The sequence below is a fragment of the Heterocephalus glaber genome, unplaced genomic scaffold, assembly GCF_053883595.1.
Source record: "Heterocephalus glaber isolate CG9 unplaced genomic scaffold, H.glaber_assembly_v1.0 deba00000768, whole genome shotgun sequence".
NCBI classification, from domain to species: domain Eukaryota; kingdom Metazoa; phylum Chordata; class Mammalia; order Rodentia; family Bathyergidae; genus Heterocephalus; species Heterocephalus glaber.
The window spans coordinates 5,270,322-5,286,690 of record NW_028258162.1 but is presented as its reverse complement, the minus strand read 5'-3'; the positions used below and the strand labels follow the sequence as shown (position 1 = coordinate 5,286,690).

Below are 16,369 nucleotides of genomic sequence, written 5' to 3'. Positions count from 1 at the left end.
ACCTGCTTAAAGTCTCTGCTTATTAAGCTGCCTTTATGTCAAATTGTTTTCACATGTAGCTGTTCCACCTACAGTGTACCAGGATTTTTTTCTTCCTTTCACTTAAAAATCCCTTCATTCAGAGTTGAAAACTGCAATGGGTTCCCTGTCACCAAGACATAGATACTCTCAACTAGTTTTTCATTCCCTCCAGTAATTTACAGAAATAAGAAAATAGTCTTTAATATTTTTTTCTATGTGGATTCTACAATTTTTAGGAACGGGTACTGTTTTCACTCTTTGTACAATAAAAGCCTCTTCAGTCCTTTCCTCCTTCTGGGGCAATGCACTTTCATAAGTAGGTAAAGCCATTCTTCTCTGTGAAGTGAAGTGGGAGATTCTGAAATCTCTGAATGCAGATGAGAACACCCCCAGACTATCTTTTCTGTATTTTAACCTACTCAGAGTATATTAAAGATTCCCTTTCTCCAGGATAGAACTGCTTAAAAAAGCTACTAGGGAACTTCAGCAGGCAGTGGTACAAAGGTGCTGAAAGAACCACCAAAGCAGTCAGTCTGAAGCCAGTAACTGGGCACATTCCATTTTGGAGCCCTGCATCTTTTAATAAACTGAGAAATGACAAAATTCTGATGATACATCTCTCTAAGTATCAGGTCGTATTTCTAGGACCATGTCATCCAAATAGAAAAGAGGGGCCACAGTACATAGGCTAGTTCTTGAGCTGACTCCATCTCTGTGTCTTCTAATGACCTACAATACAAGCTATATGCACTGCCTATGATGGCAATGCAGAACCTGAAGACATAGTGCCCTGGAAAAGCCATTTTCACACAATGACAGAAGTTGCTTTGTAAAATAAAGCAAAACAAAACTCATTTACTTATGTTAACTCACTATAACTCTCCCTCTCTCACTCCTTTGGTTCATATTCCCTAATTTCTAATGCAGCAAATCCTGAAATATGCACTTTGTTCTTCCTTACAGTATATGAACAAGAGCTTTCTCATCAGTGGAGGAACAAATAATGCTTGGCCCTAGGCATTTTATTTTATTTATTTATTTATTTATTTATTTTTTTGGCCCTAGGCATTTTAGATCTGGTAATGAAGTGAAACTCCCGGCCCGGCATCCAGACAACAGGTGCCCTGAAGCAGTGAGAAGGAAGCCACTCATCTAAAGGTCAGCAAAGTACACCTGCAGATACTCCTGGTAGAGGAAGAGAAAGGGGACCGAGCACCAGATGGTTCAGTGTTGAAGTAACTCAAGTGAATACCTGAGGCCATTTTCAAAGAATCCTGCATCACAGTTTGAATTATGTTGATGATCAGAATATTAAAGGCCTGATGGGAAAACTTATAAATAATGCACCACTTTGAAAAGCTGGTCCCAAATGTAAACTAAAGGGTAGCAAGTCCAGAAGGTAGACGGCATATGAATTTCATTGAAGGTGCTAGTAAGTTTCAAACGTTTGACTAACTTAAGGTATGGGTCCAATTCCTCCCTCCCCACTCCAGCAATGATACAGAATTCTGGCAATTAAAACAAAACACCCAATTTCAACTCTGTCTTATGGTGAGGGTATGCATAATTATGCTTTGGATAAAATGAGACCTTACTTCTGCTGTTAAAACTATCATCAGTAACCTGAATCCATGTATGGATAACAAAATATCAACAGAAAAGGAACAGCTGCATGCTTTTTGAAAGCATAAAATAACAAAGACTTTAGATCTATACTCTAAAAAAATCTGTACTATCATCTGTGTAACAAGAACGTAAGCAAGCAAAGCCTTACTCTGTCGGATAACTTTAATTTCTGCAACTGCTGCTGCTGTACTTAGCTGCTACTTGAATATGTCAATGACCAAAGATGTCACCTTACCCATGCAAATTAGGAAAGTTTTTAGCCTTTCCAGGAACAATGACAAAAAATATGGATAATGACACACAAGGGGTGATCAAAATATATGGTGAACCTTTACTTTAAAAAAACACATTACAGTAAGACTCATTATCATTAATCTGCCTAAAAATATTCTCCCTCACTTCACACACACTTATCCTTTTGTCCTTGCCACTTTCTGAAGCAACTGTACGAGTCCTTTTTCCTTTCAAAAATACAGCGAATATTGGTGCAGTCCAACAAAAAGGCAGGCTCCTAAAAACACTGCGGTGGCTCCTCATCCACCTCACTCAGCGACATGGACCATGTGGCTTCTGGTTCTTTCCCAAAGTCAGAATGAGCATGAGAGGTAAACATTTTAATTGATTCAGGACATCAGGGCAGCCACAACAGAGTAACTAAAGATACAAAAGGGGACTTCCAGAACTGCTTCTCAAAGTGGCGAGAGTGATGAGGTGTGTTCAGAGAAAGGGGGAGTATTCTGAGGAGGATTAATGGCAATGTCTTTTATTGTAATACATTTTTGGAAATTTAAACATTGACTGTATTTTTCAGACACGCCCTGTGTGTGTGGACACTCTTTGTTAACGGGAAAAAAACTGAGTATGTTGTTTTAAATATCCATTAGTGTCTAGATTTGATGAAGGACAAAGTTATTTGATGGGATTATTGAATACAGTGGTCTATCAAGTTTTCACTCAATGCATATCAAAAACACAACTATTACAACGTAGAGGTGCATGATACTGCTTCATGTTAACAAACTGTCCTCAGGCTTAAAAAACATGACTGCAGGCTTCGGTACTTCTATCGTTTTGGCTGGGCATAATCAATGGGCCGTGTGTATTACCTTATGTCAGGAACTGAAATACACACAAAAATCAACTGAACTATGTGTCAGAAAGATTTTCTGTAAAGCTGCCTTAGTATAAACAATTTACCTCATCTGCAACAGTTTAAAGCAGGTGAGAAAAGATGCTTGTTTGTACTATTTGTGTTACCCATCAATAACTTTCATTATGCTGACCTTTTGGTTAAAAAATTTTTTCAAAATATCACTTATGCCACCTGCCTCGCAAGCGCAAGGACCTGAGTTCGATCTCCAGTACGAAGAAACAAACAAACAAGCAAAATATCACTTACAGTTCAACTAAGACAAGAAGGGATCTGTCATCACAAAATCAAATTTTTAAGTGTTGGCAATGCCAACGGGATGAACAGTACGCATTTAGCATAATTTTCCCTTACAGAATAGGGGCAGAGGTTTCTATTTCACTAGAATTGAAATTTACTAGACTTGAGAGGAGAAAATTATTTGAATGTAAATGTTTACAACTTCAAGTGATCCTGAAGACAAATGTAAACCATATATTCTTTACTTCTTACTCCTCAAACTACTTTCGATAAAAACTAAGTATTTAGCTGATCAGTTGAAATAGTCAACTTCAACTAGTGTTAAGAAAGACAAACAATAAAACACCTTTAGATTTGGAAGACAAAGCTACAGCAAATTTACCATTTTTTTCCAAAGAATTATTAAAATCAATTTGCTATCACAGAAAACAAGATGTTCTCACACTTAGGGTAGGAATGTTTATATTGAGAGTAGGCTATACATAATTTAAAATCTTTTATATAAAACCAAATAATTTTATGCTTAGACATTATTATAACCATTAGGGTCATACTGAATTAGAGTGTTTTAAAGCCAAGTCTTCACACCACGAGATAGGTATCCAGGGTATCATGGTGTTCACTAAAAAAACCTTGTGGGCACACGCTCCACCCTTCCCCCAGTAAAGGCCCAGGTGAATTCTTCAGAGACACTCATCTCAGCCATCTCCAGAGCCCACACCAGACAGGTTTATTCACACTCAATGAAGAAAAGACGCAATCTCAAAGTCTTTGTTTAATTTTGATCTAGAAGTTTATCTGCCATCTTGGCTATGGTGTTATTTTTTTTTCAATGTCTTTACAGCATGTTCACTTTTGTTTTTTGAAGTACATAAAGACAGACCAAGATGAGGACTTAATTTAAATAAATATGAAAAACATCACTGGGGATATGAGGTCTGTGTGAAAGATCTACTTCAATCCTCAAAATCATTCTTTTAAAAAGTGGAAGAAAAAAATCAAAGAAAGATTTTCTCCTACTCCATTTTGTTTTTAATAACTGAACACAGAAACTAGTTTTATTTTTTTTGTGTGTGTTTTTTGAGACAAGGTCTCGATATATAGTTCAGGCTGGCCTTGAATTCACTCTGTAGCCCAGGCTGGCCTTGAACTCATGGCGATCCTCCTGCCTCAGCCTCCCAAGTGCTGAGATGACAGGCATGTGCCATGCCCAGCTCTAAGAAACTGTAGTTTTAATACTGAATACCAAATGATGCCAAATGGACTAACACTATGAGAAAAGAAAAGTATTAAGCCCTAGTGACAGTGTTAAAAATAAATTGGAAATGTCAAAATTTGTTTTATCATGTTAAAATCTGACACTGCTAAAAAGATGACCGAATTTTCATTTTGATATTAGGGAAGATATAAGGAAAGGGGTACTGCTACTTTCTAGGTATACATATGGCCCAAATTGTCATGTAACTAGAGCAAGTCTTGACTCTACAGTGTGTAAATAACTATATAACCAAGTAAATTTTTGGGGGGGGGGGGGTTACCGGGATCAAACTTGGGACCTTATGCTTGTGAGGCAGGTGGTGGAACCACTGAGCTAAATCCCTGGCCCTAACCAAGTAAATTTTTTTAAAAGCCAAATTTGCTGACTTAACAAATTTGGGATACAACATTTATAGAATAAAAGATCAGAGGATGTATGTATCACAACCAGAGACCCAAAGGCCTAGATAGCAGTGATGAGTACCCCAGGAAGCCTGGGGTAACAAATGCTAAGCCCAAGACTCTAAGTCTGACCCTGTATTACACTAATACTGAATCAGAACATGTTCTAGAGCAGCAGACAGTGCAGAACCGGAGACCCATTTCTGCCTCTCACACTTCCCTCTCCAAATGTGCTTGAGGAACCCAGAACACTGAGAAGAGCACAAAGCCACTAACCTGTGCCACCTTGCTTATTTTATAAATAAGTAAACTGAGGTCCTATGAAGCTAAGCAGTTTGTCTGAGTAAACACAGGTAGAACAATGACAGAATGAAAGCCAAAGTTTTGTTTCCCTGCTCTTTCTGCTATATTATATCAACTTCCCTCTCCAGTTCTTTAACCTTCCCCCACTCCTACTACTGCGGCCACATTCCTGGGTGTTGAGAATTTGTTTCAGGGCAACAATGTCAATGTGATGATTCAGTAATTCAACATTTACTGAGCTCCCTAAATGCCTGTGTGGTATTTGTGATTAAATGAACAAGGCAATCCTTCAAGGATCTTCAAGTAGGGGTGTGTAAACAAGCACTCAAAAAATAGCATCATTACTACAAAGCAATAGGTGCAGAAGTATCACATGGTAATATTCTTAAAGAGAAATAAGAGTATTCTTTTTTTGTTTTTTTCCAGTACTGGAGATCAAAGTCAGGACCCTGCAGTTGCCAGGCAGGCACAGTGCCACTGAGCTACATCCTGGCCCCACTTAGAGATAAGTAAGATATGGGATCCAACACTCAACGAGCTGGGTTTAGTGGCCCACAATGTAATCCCCGCACTCTGGGAGCAGGGGCAGAAGGGTCACAGCCACGCCTTAGCAATTCAGTGAGATCTAGTCTCAGAAAGAGGAAAGAGCTGCACCTGGTGGCACACCTCTCATCCCAACAGTTAGGAGGCAGAAGCAGGAGGATCCCTGTGAGTCAGAGGGCAGCCTGGGCTATATGAGTTCAAGACCAGCCTGAGCTACACAGCAAGACCTTGTCTCAGAACACCAAAAAGAAAAAACGGTGTGTGTGGGGGGGGGAGTGCAGATGTAGCCCAGGTGAGAGCCCTGGATTTAATCTCCAGGACCACCACCAACAAAAATATAAATCCAAAGGTTATTCTTCACTGTCATTCTAAGTGTTTCACATACATAGTGTGAGTCAATCTTATAATCATTCTACGAGAAAAGGCCATGATTCTGAGAAGAAAACTCAATCTGAGGATGAATAACACGCCAAAGGTCTTGTTGCTGGGAGGTAAAGGCAATCTTGGCCAGGTATTTGATTCTGAAGACAAAATTGAGAATTATTAAAACTATATATTGCCTTCCTGGACATCTTTTAACACTATTTTATGTATTTGTGGTAGACTAGCCATAAATACAATGTTTAAAGAGACTGTAGTAATTGCTCAAAGATATTATTTTAAACGTTTACAAAATATTTGAATATAGAATCTGTATGAGTGTCTTTTAAGAAATTTAGATCCTAAAGGAAAGAATAACCATGTTTCATATCTTCACTTCTCAGTTGAGTAGCAGATATAAGAAAAACCATACTTTATAAATAAGTTTTGCTTTAACTTTGGTTAATGATCTTTTAATGTGATATTTCTCCACCTTTGTGACAAAACTGAGTCCTACAGTGCTATGACAGTTAAATAGCTTATTAGATAATAGAAAAATAACCTTCTGGTAAACAATAGGATTAAACATAGATAAAACAAGAAGATCAAAGCGTCTAAGAAGGTCACACTTAATACACACTGTAAGGTCACAGGCCAGGCTGAAGGTAAGTGCCTAAAGAGATAACAAAGCTGCATTTCCCCACCTCACTGAACAAAAGCAGTAATAAGACACTTCCAGAGAACACACAACACATTTAGCTATCTAGAGAATTCAAATGCTGCCCAAAGGGAGGGAGAATATGGTCTAAAAGGCAAATGTTAAGAGGCCCAGACAATCTAGGTTTTTAAGCTTTTTTGACTATGACCACAGTTTAAAAATGACCTAGTACACAAGTAACAAAGTTTCGCAGGACAATGCCTTCTATTAACTCAGGTATATTCAGATAATCTCTATTTTAGAAGTTTCATTCCCATTTTATATGCTGGTCCTGACAAAACTGACATTATTAATGATTTTTGCTGGACAGTTTAAGAAAAAAGTCTGGTTTAAGAAATACTAATTTTAAAAGTAAACTGGGTGAGTACAAAAATATGAAAAAATGTTCAAATCCAAGAAGCTCACTAAATTCCAAACACAAAAAGTGCAAAGAAAAACAAAGCTAGAAACAGGATGGCTAATTTCTTGAAAATCAAAGAAAAAGGGAAAGCAGCAAGAGAAAAAAATGCCATACTGTATGTAAATAAAGATATAAATGTTAATTGGGGGAGCAGTAAAACACACTAAAGGAAAAAAAATCAACAAACATGTACTTTATCTTTAGTTTTTAAAATTTTTTTATTTTGCTTTTTTAAGGGAGGGTCTCCCTTTATAGGTCAGGCTGGCCCTGAACTCACTACTTAGCTCAGGCTGGCTTCAAAATCAGGCAATTCTCCTGCCTCAGCCTCCCAAGTGCTGGGATTACAGGCATGCACCACCATGCCTGGCTCAATAAACATGTACTTTAAGAACAAAAGCAAAATACATTTTTGATAAAAAATTAATCATCAGCAGAATTAATTACAAAAATGCTAGAGCTACCTGTTTGAAGGACTCATAAAAAAACCCAATCACTTAACCCAAAGAAAGTAAAAAAAGGACAAATAAAATAACAGCCAACAAAGGCAAATGGGACAAAGAGAAGACAAATGGTGACTGGGCCAGCCATACAATAAACTGTGATATACAGCAGTTATCAGTAAACTGCACCAAGCATTCAAAGCAAAGGGGACAGAACTTCACAATAGATTTTTTAATAAGCAAGATCCAACAGTATGTTCTCTATAAGAGATAATAAAACAAAGAAAGTCTGAATAAGACTGCTCCCACCTTAATTAAGCAGCACTTATAAAACATTATCCACAAGCACAGAATACACATTTTTCTTAAGTAAATCTAGACGGGCCATTAAAAGCCTCAACAAGGCTGGGTCTGGTGGTACACACCTGTCACCCTGCACCAGGCAAGTGGGAGAGCAGTTGCTGAGCACTCAGTTCCTAGCACTGGGGCCACTGCGGGAGGGGCGGAGACTGGGGCAAACCCTAAACATGCACCTGACAGACTCGGTTTCAGAGTACCGCATGTTAATAATTTCGCAAAAGACAATTTTGTTTTTAAAGTGGGCAAAGGATTTGAATTGTTTTCGAAGAGAAATAAAAGGCAAGTAAGAACGTGAAAATCAGCACATCCTATCGTCACCAGAAAAATATAAATTACAGCTATTATGCGATACACACCCAACAGAACGCCTAAATTAGGAAGACCGGTAACACCCAGTGTGGGTAAGAATGTGGAACAAGCGGAAATCTTACAAAAACTGCTGGTGAGATTATACACAAAGATGGTCTAATACCCTTCAACAATAACCTAGTGGTTTTTAAAAAATACAACTAGCAATATATTCTATGCTAGAAATTGTATTGGTATAGTATAGTCATTTTTAGAGAATGAAAAGTGTGTCTATAGAAAGTAAGAAGGGAGTAAATAGTATTATAACCTATCAAGATGTAAACGATTAAACAGAACAGCAGTATACTCATGCAATGGCATTACAAGAGGGCTATGAAGAAAGCTTCTTATGTGAAAGGCTAATTCAAAGAGATACAGAAGAGCTGGCATGGTGGCAGGCGTGGCAGCAGAGGCCTGTAATCCCAAGTACTTGGAAGGCTGATACAGGAGGAGCCCCAGGAGTTAGTTCAAAGGCCACTCTAGGTTTTTAGCTGATTTTCTGAGTCTCTCCAACGTGACTCTTCCTCCATTCAGGCATGTTGAAGCCCCCTCAAGCCCAGTCTGAACACAGAGAGACCCTGTCTCAAAAAACAAAAAACCCAGAGAGACACAGGGACAACATTAGAAAACTGTAAAGAAACCGGAGAGAAGACAGCATTTATAAAATAATACCAACTGAAAAATACACTACCTGAACCAAAATAGGCAATGGGAAGACTGGAAGGTAAAGCTACAGTAAAAAAAGAAAAAAAAAGACAATACACTAGGATACATTAGAAAAGAAAGTATTTAATAGACAATTTAGCACAATAGTATTTTCAGGAAAGTAGAAAAAAACTGTATGAGAATTTAAAAAATTTCCTAGAACTAAAAAAAGACGTACATCTTTAAACTGAAAAGGTCTAGAACTCACGAACATTCATGAAAAAAGACACAACAAGGTACACCCTGTGAAATTTTAAAATTCCAGGGATAAACAGAAAATTCTAAAAACTACTGGAAAGAAGAGAAACAATCAGGAATGATATAGGCCTTCTCCACAAACACTGCAAGGTGGAGGTTAAAAAAGGCTCTTCAAAATTCTGAAAGAAACGTCTTCCAACTCACAATTGTGTAGCCCCAACTTAAGTCAAAAGTGAGGACAAACCAATGCATTTTCAGACATTTGGAATTTCAAAAAGTTTACCACTAACGAATACATTTACAGGAAACTTCTAAAGGATGTGCTTCACCAAAGTTAAATGCAAAGAAGGAGGACAGCGTGGCTTACTAAAACTAAAAGGCATAGGAAATTCCCAGACCAAGAACAACTGTGTGCAGGGCACTGAGAGCTACGTCGGGTTCACAGCAAGACAGAAGACAAGGGTGTAAAGAGGAAAGACAAACAAATCCTTCAGGTGCAAGGCGGGAAAAACTGTTAGGGAAAGGCTTTGGGATACTGTGAAATCTCTTCATCAAATGTACAAAGAAAACTAACATGATGTCGTAAGTATTTTACTCTAGGGGGAAAATGGAGAAAAGCAAAGTATTACATCATGGAGTAGTGATAACAAAACTTTACGGGCATAATAATGGAAAGAGCCCAGATTAAATCAAACTTATATTAGGATAATGAAGAAAGGGTAACAGGCATAAATTATAGCACTTTCTCTTCCATCACAAGAAGACATAAAATGTTTACAATCTCCAGTATTAAGAAATATGTTAAGTATGTGATAATGGGAAAAGAGTTCAGCATTTAAAGAGATGTAACTGATTCATAGCATTTCAAGACTTTAGCACTGTTTTACTTTTTATCTATGTATATGTATTATTTTGATATAAAGTTTTATGGTTAAATAAAGCAAACTAGGAAATTGACAAAAAGTACCAAAGTACTTGGAATATAACTGTGAGTGACACAAAGTTCATGTATTGAGGAGTTTATTTCCACTGGAAGAAATAAACATCAAATGTAAAATATAATTATAAGGAATAACCAACATTGCTCAAAGAACAGTAAAGAGACAGAGACTGAAAGCGAGAGTAGGAAGAGGCTACTTCTGAAAAACTGGTCAAGAAAGCCTCCGAGGAATAGGGTGTGACGAGAAATCTGAATGCACTGATGGACTGGACCTCGCAAAGGTATGGATACAGAATGTCCTAGAAGACACGGAGCAGACAGATGGTAAGGTTAAGTTTAACGTGCTTGAAACCAGTAAAACGTCCAGCAACTAAGGAGAGAATAAGCTAAGAGGGAAAATATAAGACACACTGCCTGAGCGGTGAGAAATGAATGGTAACACTTTCATAGGAAGTTAAGTACCAGTGCTCAGAATGATAAACATGAAATTAACCAATGAGAAAAAAATTAGACAATGATATAAAGATGTTATTATTATTACGTGGTTATGAAAGTGAACTACAATTAAAACTTTATGGGGCTGGGGATGTAGCTCAGTGGTTCCGTGTCTGCCCGGCAAGTGCAAGGTCCTGAGTTCAATCCCCAGTACCACAAAAAAAAACCTTTATTTCTTTTGCCTTTCTGGTTAACATTAGAAGAAACAGATGCCCACTGTATATAGTCACAACACAGAAAGAAAAAAAAGACTATCCCTATGAATGTTACAAAAGAAATTTTTTTAAAATGCCAAACTTTAGAGATGAGTTTAAAGCTACCAAATACACCCTCAAGTATGTGTTTTGTAAAATCATACATACATAACCACTGACATATAAAAGAATGTTTGGAAAGATATTTAGATTTGGGAATTATTTCCTTCAATGATAACTGTGGCAAAGTAATTACCCTTCTGCCTTCAAATTAAACAATACAGGGCCAGGGATTTAGCTCAGTGGTTTGCTGCCTGCCCTGCAAGTGCAAGGACCTGAGTTCGATCCCCAGTACCAAAAAAAAAAATGTGCTAAAAAAGATCTTGATTTTGCAAGGACCCGAGTTCGATCCCTGGTACCAAAAAAACCCCGAAAAAAACACACACAAAAAATACAATATTGCAGGGGTTAATTATGTATTTTCAAATTCTTCACTCAGGCAATACAGGTTTTAGTACACTTATTCCAGAAAGGTAACTCACTTAAAAAAAACCAAAAAAGACGCACTGATGAAAGAAACATAAGAGATAGGGAAAGGAATGCATAAGGTAAGGCCAGTGGCCCTAACACTGACATCCATTACAATCTTGGCATTCACATCTAACTGGTTTAAAATGGGGCTCTGGGCATATTATTCCAAAACTCAACCAAAACCGAGAACCTCTGGATTAGATGTGTATAGTGATGAACAGAAAACGCCGAGATTGGTAATTGATTCTGCTGGTATAGAAAACAAAAACAAACTAAGATATGAGCCTGATCACCTGATTCTCTTGAAAAAACATCACTGACCAATCTCTTCAATGGCTTTCATTCCTCTGTACAGTTTAATGTACTGGTCAACATCTGAGGCCCTCTGGGATCTGGTCCCCCAACTGTCCTCAAAATCTCATCTCATCTAACCCTCCAACAAGCAAACTAAGACACTGTACAGTCAAACTAAGCTTCTATCTGCTTCCTCAAAGGTACCAAGCTAGCTCGTTCCTCTCCTCCGCATATTAGCACTCGGTCTAACACAGTATGACCCTTCCCCTCAGGGCACCTAAACTCCTACCCCTCATAAAATCCACGTGTGGCTCATTATGTAAAATCTCCAAGAACTACCTGAAGAAAAGGAATCACTTCTCTGTGCCATCACCGCACTTTTACAAACGTCTGTTAAGTAATTTACTTCACTCAATTTTTCTAGGTCTACTTTACTAATCTTTGAGAGCAATAACGTACCTGTCTGTTCGTTTTAAATCTTTGCACCTCCCACGCCTAATTCTGAAGACTAGATCACGAACGACAGTACTAATAAGTGTTACACAAAGGGGAGAACAAAATGGTAGGAAAACTGATAGTTCTAAATTTTCAAGAGGAAAGTTAAATTCTAAGGAGAAATGGGGACTTAGGGAACCTGAACAATGCTAAAAGTAAAAGAAGTAGCCCGTGACTATCTTTCATCATCTTCTGTATCTTCCCTTTATCTCTTTTTACTTCTTTTCAATCTGATGAGGGAAGCATCAGAGTAGAAAAGATAAACAGCGGTGATAATACAGAAAAGAAAGGAGAATGGGATGGGATTCACTGGGAGAACCAAATGCTTTGATGACTTTCATTTAAGTTAGGGAAACAATAAACAAATAATTATTAATCACATCAATAATTTTAATGATGTGTTAAAATACTACATTACATGACATTGCAAGGATTAGAAAATACAAACCGTTGAAAAAAATAATATGTCTAAATTTATAAATAACAGCCACAGGCAGCTAAAATCTGGTCACTCTGAAATCACTTCAAAAGTGCTATTTACCTACAGAAACCACAGATGAGCACACACATATGTGTATGAAACGAATCTACTTTGTTGTCCTGTATGTACAGTTACAAACTGGCGACTACTTGATTGTTCTTGTTCATCTACAGAACAAGTGAACAAAGCCATTACCTTCTCTTCACGACTTCTTAGGTCTAGGACAATCGTATACAAGAACAGTAACGAATGACTACCATCCCACAAGATGCTCCCTACATTGTGGCAGGCAAAGAGAAGCTAGCTGGATGGAAAACTGGTTTCAGAGACTAAGAAACTGTTGTGTAGCAGACACCTATAACCTGGCTGTCGGCCCCTTTTCACCTGGGCGTCCGGTCCCTTCAGAAGACCTTGGATCTCTCATCCTGAATCAGAACAGGTTGCGCAACTTCGCGGCCCTCTGGACTGGCAGCTGCCAGGTGTCTCCTAACCTGTCCGGGACTAATTGCGGACACGTAATGCTTACTCGAACCGAAAGTGCTCAGTTTCCTCAACGACTGTGATTGAAAAAGAAAGGGGGAGCGAGCCCCGGAGAGGAGGACGCGGATGCCCAGAAGCCCGCCAGTCTCCCTAGAGCACGTCGCCCCGACCCGGACGCGCCCTCGGGACAGGGTGCAGGGGCGCTCGCGGGCGGGCTCGGGCGGGCAGGCGGACGCAGCACGGCCGGGACAGTTTCGGGCTCGGGGCCCAGCCGGGCGGGAGGGGAACACTCAGGGGACACTCCCCGGGGCGGGGTGCGCTCTCGGCCTCGCCCCGCCGGCCCGCGCGGCCCCAGACGCCCGGCCCCGGGTCCGCTTCCTTCCTCCCACACAGGGCCCGGCGCCCCGGTCCTGGGCCTGCAGAACGAGTGCTCTCGGCGTCCTCGCGGGCCCGGGCCGGGCCGGGCAGCTGCCCCCGGCTCACCCTGGTTACAGAAGAGGCTCCACAGCTTCGCGAAGATCAGCCCCATCACGAGCCCCCAACCGGGCCGCCGGCTCCCTCAGCAGCAGGTGCCGCCGGGCCGGGCCCCACACTGCGGCGCTGGCCGTGGGGACCCAGGAGAAGCCGGCCGAGAGCCCACCCGAGAGTCCTTTGTTTCGAGGCGGCTGAACCCAACGTCGACCCGTAGTCCCCCGGTATGAACCCACCTACCCACCGAAGCCTCCACCACCCCAATCCCCGCCCCGCCCCGCCCCGCCCCGCCCCGCCCCGCCTCCTCCCCGCCTCCTCCCCGCCTCCCTCGGGCTCCGAGGACCGCCCATCGCCGGAAGTTCGGCGCGTGACGTAGGCGGGTTACGTCAGCCCACGCCTTCGACGTGGCGTTTCCTCCGGCCTCATTTCCGGTGGGTGGCCCAGTAAGGCGGGCGCGACCGGGAGATACGGGAACTGACTGGGAAGTGGTCAGGAAACTGATAGGGAAGTGGGAAATTCCCTCGCAGCACGCGCCCTGTCACCTTTCCCACAGGCGTCGAGACTCACTTTCTTGGCTTTGAGGGCTGACAACTGCGTTCCTGGTTCTTTTGTTTGTATGTATGTTTTTGGTACCGGGGATCGAACTCGCGACCTTGCGCTTGGGCGGCAGGCGCCGGAACCACTGAGCGAAATCCCCGGCCCGTCCGTGGTTCTTAAAAAGAGGGAAAGACCGCAGTTTCAGATTTAGCAGCGGCTGTTTGCTGCCTTTTAGCTGCGCTGAAGCTTTTTTCGTACGCCCTCTTCCTCTCACCTGAAATGGATGGAGGTCTTGGTTCTGCCGCGATTCTTAATTCCGAATAGAATTGATTGGGAGAGGAGCCGTGGGATGAATGTCTGCAGCCGCCAAGTTGGTGACTACCCCCCACCCCGTGGCCAAACATTAGATAAGTTCCTAGATCCTAGATCGAAATCTGTGCCTAAGGTAATTGAGAACCAGAAGCTTCAGTTGAGGGGTAGAGCGCTTCTCCAAGCACTGAGTTGAACCCCGAGCAACACACGCACAAAGCTTCTCGGCTGGGAGTGGGCTTAACTGAAGGGATCGTGGACCAACCCTGGCCAACATGACCTTGTACCTACTGAAATGTTTCGTTGCGTGTACAAAGTGTATGATTTACTTCCTCCCAGTGCTAAGTTTCCAAGACCCTTTAAGACAGACGTAGGAGCACATGCTCCAACTTTATATCAAGGCAAGTTTCAGCTTCTTAATACGAACTAAAAGGGATGAACCGAGCCTATGCAATTTACTTTTAAAGACCATCAGTCCGATCATATACATATATGATTTTATATATGTGTGTGATTTTACATATGTGATTTATATTTTTATATTACATATTATTTATATTTTTATATACGGTTTTTATTATATATATGATTTTTTTTCCTACAAGACAAGGCCTCACTGTGCAGTTCAGGCTACCCTTGAATGCTCTATGCGCTACCATGCCAGGCTCGGAGCATAAATATAAATGATTTTGTATTTGTGTAAACAGGATTAAAGGGACATTTCTAGGTGCAACTTAATTATTAAAACAGATTCTCTATCAGCTTCTTCAGTTATTAAACATAAATATAAACCATATTTTATTGTGGCTTTCAGATTTCTAGGAAACACTGAAAAGAACAAAGTATTTGTATTAAAAGCAGAGCTTTGAACAAAAGCTACAGATTTCCTAATATTTTTATGATGTCCTAGTGATGTTTTGGAGATAGTAAATATGAATTATACTTCCACTTTTAACTAAGTGGAACGAATATATTTGAGCCAGACTCTGGTATTTTTATTGCTTCTACTCCTTTGAAATATCTCAATTTTGCATTGAACTCAGGACCTTTCACTTGTGAGGCAGGAACCGGAACCACTGAGCTAAATCCCTGGCCCCTGTTAAAATCTTAATTTACACTTAACATCGTTTTTGTGATAACATCCCATAATGGGATTGCTTTAATATTTAATAAATAGTTTTTCATGTTGAAAAGTTTTATTTGTAGATTTAGAGATTTGAAATTTTTACTAACTGAAAGGAAACGGGCCCCATCTAAAAAAATGAACATTAACAGAATATGCTTGTGTGTTATCTAAACGGAAATCAAGCTTATTGCTGTAAGAAAAAAAAAATACACTAAAGCCAGGCAGAGTGGCTCAAGCCTGTAATCCCAGCACTCCGGAGGCTAAGGGAGAAGGTTCACTGGGAGTTCGAGACCATCCTGGGCTACATAGTAAGTTTAAGGCCACCCTGAACTACAGAGTGAGACCCTGTCTCAACACACAAAGGCCATGTTAATTGAAAGAACTTCAATTAAAATGTATACAGTAAAATCTGTCCAATTTCACAAAATATTAAAAAGTGTAAATGCTGAACTAAAATTTCAAGGAAGGAAAATAAGGAACAATTCAGGGAACTTTAAAAAATAAAACTCATATTGCTAGAAAGGAACTATTGCAAACTAACTTCAGATTATACTTGGGGAGAACTGGCTGCAGTTGGAACTGAATTCAGTTTCTTACTCTTTGATCAATTTGTGCATGGCTTGAAAGGAGAGTTCAGCAGTATGTCCTGCCAGCTAGTCATTAAAGTCTCTTTTTTTAGTACTAGGGATAAAAGAAAACTATCTTTTAAAAAATAATTTTAAAAACTCGTGTCAGTCTTTAAGGTAATCTCCATTATGATTTTAGTCTCCTTGGTCAGGTTCCAGATGAGTTGGGATTGACAGATTTCCCATCAGGAAATTCTCTTCTGCAATATGATCTAAGAAGTCAGTATGATTTCATTCAGTAAATATCTGTTGAGATAAATGGTTTTTAGAGACTATAGGTGATACAAAAGAAAAAGGACCAAAATGAATAATAGATAAT

At 40.0% G+C, this 16,369-nt stretch overlaps 2 protein-coding genes across 6 annotated transcripts in view; one reads left to right on the top strand and one right to left on the bottom strand.

Annotated features, from left to right (window-relative positions):
• Arl5b (ARF like GTPase 5B) overlaps nt 1-13,647 on the bottom strand; it is a 168,070-nt gene extending 154,423 nt beyond the window's left edge. For 2 of the 3 annotated variants that reach the window (XR_015449609.1, XM_004859948.3), the window contains exon 1: nt 13,465-13,647. Coding sequence is in view for 2 of the 3 variants with exons in the window: in XM_004859948.3 (XP_004860005.1) it covers nt 13,465-13,510 (46 nt within the window). In the remaining variant the exon portion in view is untranslated. Of the gene's footprint in view, nt 1-12,885; nt 13,003-13,464 lie in introns of all 3 variants that reach the window. The other variant, XM_004859949.3, reaches the window with a different exon arrangement.
• Nucleotides 13,540-16,369, top strand: part of Nsun6 (NOP2/Sun RNA methyltransferase 6) — a 110,307-nt gene continuing 107,477 nt past the window's right edge. For 2 of the 3 annotated variants that reach the window (XM_087207098.1, XM_021240393.2), the window contains exon 1: nt 13,546-13,676. The gene's annotated coding sequence lies outside the window, so the exon portion shown is untranslated. Of the gene's footprint in view, nt 13,677-16,369 lie in introns of all 3 variants that reach the window. The other variant, XM_021240392.2, reaches the window with a different exon arrangement.